Source organism: Trifolium pratense, linkage group LG1 (assembly GCF_020283565.1).
Source record: "Trifolium pratense cultivar HEN17-A07 linkage group LG1, ARS_RC_1.1, whole genome shotgun sequence".
Classification (NCBI taxonomy): Eukaryota; Viridiplantae; Streptophyta; class Magnoliopsida; order Fabales; family Fabaceae; genus Trifolium; species Trifolium pratense.
In genome coordinates, this window is record NC_060059.1 from 8,397,949 (window position 1) to 8,406,216 (window position 8,268).

General features: G+C 32.2%; 1 protein-coding gene and 1 pseudogene across 1 annotated transcript; one reads left to right on the plus strand and one right to left on the minus strand.

Annotated features, from left to right (window-relative positions):
* Positions 1-1,618: 1,618 nt before the first annotated feature.
* On the plus strand, positions 1,619-3,688 carry LOC123887622 (alkaline/neutral invertase CINV2-like). The gene is made up of 4 exons (XM_045936899.1): positions 1,619-2,060; positions 2,216-2,647; positions 2,732-3,293; positions 3,393-3,688. The coding sequence occupies exons 1-4, from the start codon at positions 1,740-1,742 to the stop codon at positions 3,686-3,688; spliced, it is 1,611 nt and encodes a 536-aa protein (XP_045792855.1). The 5' UTR covers positions 1,619-1,739.
* A 400-nt stretch (positions 3,689-4,088) lies between these two features.
* On the minus strand, positions 4,089-4,790 carry LOC123918911 (annotated as a pseudogene).
* Positions 4,791-8,268: the final 3,478 nt, after the last annotated feature.

Below are 8,268 nucleotides of genomic sequence, written 5' to 3' on the forward strand. Positions count from 1 at the left end.
ATTATGAAAACTTTATAAACACCCTAAATTTTTTTTCAACTAATATAAAAACCCTACATATTAACACATACAAAGGTGGGAGTAGAATTGGCGAGAATTATACTATTTTCAAAGAAAGTTTCTTCAGTGAGTTTTCTAAATTAATCTCTCCATAATATTGTTGCTTGCATATTTTTTATTACACTTTGCTTGAATTTTAAATTCCCCGTTATGCTATGCATGTGTTTGGATCCACTTTTAAACAGAAAATTTGTGTCCCAATGCAAACTTAACGTGGAATTGGTGAAAATACAAAACTAAATTTTTGCCAAACATGAAAATCTCTTATGACTAGCAATATGTTTTTGTTTTAAGCCTTTTTTTTAGTTTTTTTTTCTTGTCCTATTAATCAAAATCACTGTTTCCATTATTCTCTAATGTTTCCCTTTAATATTATTTTTAAGTAGTTTCATTATTTTGAATAGTCTGCCCACAAAATTGTAAAAAGCTATAAGATAGAGGCTTACAAGAAGCATGACATGTAGGAAAAATATGTATATGAATAGTTTTTAATTAAGGTTTTTTAGTGTAAAAGTAAATCTATTAAAATTTGTAGTATTGTTCTAAGTTAATTGGAATCCATTTTTTGATCAAATTTAGTTGGAGTGCATAGTTAGTATAATGTTTTATACCATAATTCGCAAATAAAATGTCGAATTATGTAACAAAAAAAAAACCAAGGTGGAATTTCAACCCGATGAGATAGTTGATAACCAAATGTCTGCATAATACGTCTCAAATAGGAGAATAGGATTAACTCCGATATAGTGAATGAATTAAAACATCAAATTTATTTCCTCTTAAAACCTAATTTTTTTTTTTTACAATCTCTTAAAAACTTAATTCTTTGCTAAATTAATGCAAAATGGGAGCAACACAATATTATTCCTTATTTAAACTTTTATAAAAAAAAAAAAAAATCCCCTTATTTAAGCATTTATTAAAAAAAATAAAATTTATTTAAACATCAAATATCCCGTTTGGATTCAGATCCTCTGCGGCAAATATGCCTACTGTTATTTCTATTTTCAGTATTAATTTGATGATAGCTAGATATTAAACAACGGAAGAAAAAAAAAAACGGAAAAAAAAAGAGTGAAACTTAATTTTGTCCTTACAATTTTTGGTCCAATTTAGTCCAATGAAAAAAATATAAAATATATATATATATATCCATACTGACTAATTTTTTATTCAAGACTAATTTAAATATATTTTTTTATTGGATTTAATTGGGTCGAGAAAAAGTAATGAGACAAAGTTGTGGGTTTACTCCATTTGTTTACCATTGTTTTAGAGAAAAAAAATCTCATTTTTCTTGTCAAGTAGTTTAATGGTAATACTCACATTTAAATGTGGAGAAATGTAAAATTCGAAGTTGGAACCCCGACCACTAATATATTGAAATAATCCACTTTATTGATCACATTGATTATTTATGTTATTATATGCATAGTTACATACACATTGTTAGTTTCAAATTGAATTAACTACTGTAACTAACTTTCTAAACAGAATTAACCGTCATTTCACTTACATTTTCAACACTCCCCCATGAGCTAATGTTGTTAAAAGAAATTACATCTTTTCTTTGCTTACTTGATTATGAAGAAAGCGAAATTTGGCGCCCATGTGTGTCTTTATTTCATATATTTTCATTTGATTCTGATTGTAGATAATATCGTTTGATTATCGGAAAAATGGCCGGAATTAGGAAAATCAGCTCTATCTGTTCAATCTCTGAGATGGAGGATCTTGATCTCTCTGGTATGCTTGACAATCCAATGCTAAATCTAAAGATAGAGAGACAGAGATCATATGATGATAGTTCACTTAGTGAAATGTCCTTTGGAGGAAGGACTGGTTTTAACACACCTCCTCGGAACTCGTTTGAGCCTCATCCAATGGTTGCCAATGCATGGGAATGCCTAAAAAATTCTCTAGTTTATTTCAGAGGCGAACGTGTAGGCACCCTTGCAGCTGTTGATCATCAATCAGAGGAAGTTCTAAATTATGATCAGGTGAATTTCTTAATCAGTTCTACAATTTAATAGCACAGACTAAATTGATGAATTTTATATTGTCGCGACTACTTATTATATTTAATCAGTAATAAAATTTAATATTCCTTAATCAGAATGCGTGTGATATTTGATGATTAAATTTTCCATTTTAGGTTTTTGTTCGAGATTTTGTCCCGAGTGCTCTATCTTATTTGATGAATGGTGAACCGGAAATAGTTAAGAACTTCTTATTGAAGACACTGCGTCTTCAAGGGTGGGAAAAAAAAGTTGATCAATTTAAGCTCGGTGAAGGTGTGATGCCAGCTAGTTTCAAAGTCCTTCATGATGCTGTGAGGAATACAGATACTCTTATGGCAGATTTTGGCGAAAGTGCAATCGGAAGAGTTGCTCCTGTGGACTCTGGATTCTGGTGGATCATTTTGCTTCGTGCTTACACAAAATCGACAGGGGATTTATCTCTGTCTGAATCTGATGGTTGTCAAAAAGGAATGAAACTTATATTGACTCTATGCTTGTCAGAAGGGTTTGACACATTCCCAACTTTGCTTTGTGCTGATGGATGCTGCATGATTGATCGAAGAATGGTAAGGCGCATAATTTGCAGTATGTAATATAATTCATATTGCTAACATGCATACTTCATTGATTGTTTCCTCATTTTTCTGCAGGGTGTGTATGGATATCCTATAGAGATTCAAGCACTTTTCTTCATGGCATTGAGATGTGCTTTGTCCATGCTCAAGCAAGATACTGCTGATGATAAGGCATATGTAGAGCGTGTTGTGAAGCGTTTGCATGCACTAAGTTATCACATGAGAAGTTACTTTTGGCTTGACTTCCAGCAACTAAATAACATTTATCGGTATAAGACCGAGGAGTACTCACATACTGCAGTAAATAAGTTTAATGTTAATCCGGATTCAATTCCGGATTGGCTGTTTGACTTTATGCCAACACGTGGTGGCTACTTCATTGGAAATGTCAGTCCGGCTCGAATGGATTTTCGATGGTTTGCTTTGGGAAATTGTGTTGCAATTCTATCTTCTTTAGCAACTCCAGAGCAGTCAATGGCAATCATGGATCTTATTGAAGCTCGTTGGGATGACTTGGTCGGAGAAATGCCGCTAAAAATTAGTTACCCTGCAATAGAAAGTCACGAGTGGCGAATTGTTACTGGTTGTGATCCCAAAAATACCAGATGGAGTTACCATAATGGAGGATCTTGGCCAGGTTTTGCCTTTATCTAATCATGCATACTTGAGCAATTTATTATAATTATCCTTACTTATCTGACTTTTCATTGTATTTTGTTTCTTGCTCTTGTTGCAGTGCTCCTGTGGCTATTAACAGCTGCTAGCGTCAAGACCGGGCGACCACATATAGCAAGACGCGCAATTGAACTTGCGGAGAGTCGTTTAATGAAGGACGGATGGCCTGAATATTATGATGGTAAACTTGGAAGATATGTTGGAAAACAAGCAAGAAAACAGCAAACATGGTCTATTGCAGGTTATCTGGTGGCTAAGATGATGCTGGAGGATCCCTCACACTTGGGAATGATTTCTCTTGATGAAGACAAGCAAATGGAATCAGTGATTAAAAGATCAGCTTCTTGGACTAACTAAAAAACAGAGATTAGAGAAAAACTTAGAAGTGAGATTTTTAGTATTTCGTAATGCATTTCATTAGTTTACATACGATGAAATAACATTTTTTGGCATAACTATTTTTTTTTTGCTGTTTTTGTTTTCACCACCTGTATCCGGCCCACTGGACAGCCTAATCTGGTTGGGGGTCAGTTTGGCATAAGTGGTTCCAACCTCTACCACATAACTATTTCGAAATACTATTTTTTTGGACAGAATTTTGAAATATTTTAGGCATACTCTTGTGGATAAGTTTATTATACCTGTATTATCCTTTTACTTAATCTTTCTGGATCCAATTTTACTAGGATGTCATGGCATTTTATCAAGTGCAACAAGGTAATTTAGTGCTAATCGAGTAGACAACAGTTCTTTGTAGCTTTAATATAAAAGATTTTAAGATTTTTAACATCACAGAGGACACATTACATAATTTCTTTCTTACACACAATACACAGATCACATACACATTAGAATAAAGGAAAGAAACACTATTCTAAGCCGAGAAAAGGCGTAAGAGCATAACCGCTATATACTTAACCAGAGATATCAATAGTCTTCTTGACTTCAGGCTTCTTAATCTCTTCTTTAGGAACGGTTACGGTAAGATTGTAAGAACACCGTTCTCCATGTTTGCTTTAACTTGATCCATTTTAGCATTCTCAGGCAATCTAAATCTCCTCAGGAACTTTCCACTGCTACGCTCCACGCGATGCCATTGATCGTTCTTATCTTCTTTCTCAACACTTCTTTCTCAGCCTTAAACACGTGCGCTTCTGGAGTTTCCTTCCAATCCACACGTGTGCTAACGAATGCAAAATTTTCACGAGACAATTCTTTGAATGGATCGAAAACATCGAGGGAAAATGGATTGAATACGTTGCTCCTTCTGCTACCTAAGAAACTTGGAATCAGCGACATTTTTTCTTCCCTGAAGTGTTTTCTTGGATGAATTTGAAAGCTTTGAAGATTGTTATGAATGTTGTGATTTATACCAATTACAGGAAGAAACCAGTATTTTCTAGAGAATTCAAAAAACCGTTTGGCAATTTTCGCGCCAAATGTGGTAGAAAGTTCTAGGTTTTCTATTTGGGGGTAAATGCTAAATAGAATGTTCTAGGTATTTTCATATGAAATAAATCGAAAATTTCTCATCCCACCTACCCACTTTCTCACCACACCCCTGGAAATTCCATTTTTGCCCTTGATCAAAAAATTCGGAACGCGTTTTCCGAATTTTTTTTGCCTTTAAAAACAACTTCGGAATGTGTTTTCCGAATTTTTTCCAAATTTGAACTAAAAAAATTCGGAAAACGCATTCCGAATTTTTTGACCAAGGGCAAAAATGGAATTTCCAGAGGTGTGGTGAGAAAGTGGGTAGTGGGATGAGGAATTTTCAAATAAATCACCATAAGATTGTATTGGGCTTTGAAGCCCACTTCATTAGAAGTTGGGCTATAATGAAAGGTGTGCAGATTATCACAAGAATTTCTTTTCGTGTCTTTTAACATTTTCGTGTCTCTTAAAATCACAAAAATTGTCCGAGTTATAGGATTCGAGCATTGGCACGATGAATTTTTTTTGAAAAAATAAGGTTCGAGTTTTAGAATTGTATTCAAGTTAACGGTTATCCTTAGTTTTACAATTGAGATAATGATTTATTTTATACCGGTTCGATTCAAACGACAGAAAATAAATATATAGCTCGTATCAAAATGATGTCAATCATGTTTTCATTTTAATTTTAAAGGCAAGAAAAATCACGAATTTTTACTTCTAAAAAGTATTTTTGACCATAGTTGAAATATATGATAATTTTGAACACTCCCCCTAACTCAACTATGATTTTTGAACAAAATAACACTCATTATACGTGACTATAGCTGTCAAAACTGCCTAGCTCATATTGTTGACCCATCAAGCTAACTTAGTTAGTAGTCACATCACATTATATATAGGGGCTGGAGTTCGAACCCACAAACACTTCATTTATTTACCTTAACGGGGGAATTTGTACAAGTTCATTAAAACAACATATAAAATGCCTGAAAAAACTAAATCTTAATAGACAATATGCAAAGATTTATAACATTTAAATATTCTAAGCTCTCTGTCTACCTATAGCTTACAATGCTTCTTGTGTAGTGACATAAAAAGTTTTGATTCTGAACTTGAATAGTGATGTATTAGTTTATATCAAGATTTTGTTCTAAGTGGTCAATCATTGATCACCAAATTAAGCAACTCATATATTTGCAATTGCAATGATTCGACGAAGAGAACCATGGTGGAGATCGATTGGGTGGAGATCTTGCCTTATACCGTTTCACTCGAGTGGTAACTTTATTATTCATGATCTCCTTCACCAAGGGCTTACATCGAGAAAAATCGTTACCTTGAGTTCTAAGACGAACAATGTAGGAGAAATTTCGTAATAAACAATCCTCTAGACAAATGAACTTGAAGTAACATAATATTCATCTATTAAAAAAATGAACTTTCATTAAGTGATGAGAAAATAAGATATTAATAGATAAAATTGACGTTTTAGAAAGAAAAAAGAAGAGGGAACTGTATACAATAATAATAAGGTCAATAAATTCATAGTGCATGAGTGAAACCTTTATATAGTGGATAAACAATTTTAATGCTTCAACACATAAACATGGGAGAGATGAATAGGAAATGGATAGAATATTCCATGGTTGGAGCATGCTAAAAATGAAAATGACCAACAATAGAAGAATACACTATGATTGATGGAGAGGTTAACAAAAAAGAAGCACATGTATGCAAGCAAGGCAGTCAAGGAAAATTATGTGGTTGATATTGACTTATCATATTCATATACTAATACTAATGGTAAAAATTGTATTTATTGTTAAATGAAAATCAACATTTCTAATTTAAATTTGATTTAATTCAAATTTCATGAAAATGATTGATATGAATGACCTAACAACATCTCTAGCTTACATCACAATGAGGCATCATCATGTAATGTAAATGGTTATGATAATGCTTACGTGCGTGTGTTAACAACTAACTTTTTAATACTTACTGTATTCTTCAAGTGACTATCATCATTTTAGAAATAGATTTCACCAAATTATATGAGCTCCATTTGAATTTAATAAGATACATATGAATTTCTTGAAGAAAAAAAAAACTCCAATAGTTAGATATATTTTAAATAAACAAAAAAAGTAAAAAGAAGAGAAATAGATAGTATGCCAATATTTAGATATGTTTTAAAAAATTATAATTTGGAGGACTAGTATATTAACTCGTGCAATGTAGGAGCACTATGACCAGTTTCCTAGTAAAGCAGCATAACAACTAAAAGTTTTGGTTACGAAATGCATTAAAAATGTATAGACATAATCACAATTTTAGTTTCTCCAACCAACTATGCAATTTTTCTTTAAGAAAAAAAAAAACTATGAAATTTTACTAGTATCTTAATTAATTTATTTTTTTATAATAAGTATCTTAAATTCTAATTGTGCATAGAATAATCCCAAGTATGGGGATTAGATTATTGAAATATATTGTAGAATTGTGCACATGGTTTGGGCCATATCAACGTTATACTTGGGAAGTGGATTGAAGAATCTTTAGAAATTGGGCCCAAACAGATTGAAAAGTCAAAAAATGGATCAATTGCAATAGTAGCCCAACATATGTCGCACACATGCTTCCATGTGACCTACTGACATTGATGTGCCCAAATATCCGACAAACAAAAAATTGCTAATGTTCTTGTAAATTATGGCTAATATCGGGGGTATATAAGCAGTGATTTTAAATCAAGCGTACGAATTTATGTAAGTAGAGATTGGTTTTTTTTGGGTAATAGTGAAAAAGTTGATAGATAAGTCATTCTTACTGTCGCTCTATATAACCGTATATGAGATTTTAACCTCATACAGCTTCTCATTCAATTCTTTCGAAGTAGTTGGATCTCTTTCGTTGTGTTTAATAATCTCCACTTCTTCCCGAAAAATAACGATAACTAATTCAGTTAGTCACGAACTCACGATTAATGTTTCAATCGAACACTTTCCTTTTTTTTTTTGGTATAATTCTTTTTTTCTTTATTTAAAATAAATAGTTAAATATGTTTTTAATTCTTATAAATACAATATTAAATTTTATTTTTAGTCCTATTCGATTCTGCTCCGTTAGTTTTAAATATATATTTTTAAACAAGTTGGTTTTAAATTTTCTAAAGTGGCTTAAACACGTATATATATGTAAGTGTAATGTCTCAATATCTCATTGGAAGTCCCTACCTTAACTCCACCCAAATATTTAGCACTTGCATTCTCCAAATAATATCTCACATGCCCCAACGGATAAGATATTCCCTCATGTTCCAACCTAAGAAGATCAAGAATTGGATTAAAAAGTAATGATGAAGAAGAATTAATTAAACTTCCATTTTTAGTATAAAAGTGAACTGAAGGGTCAGAAAAAATATCAAATGCAGTACTTGGAAGAGTTTGTCCTCAAAGCATGTTTGTGAGAATCGTGATCTTTTACTAAGTTTTAAAGAT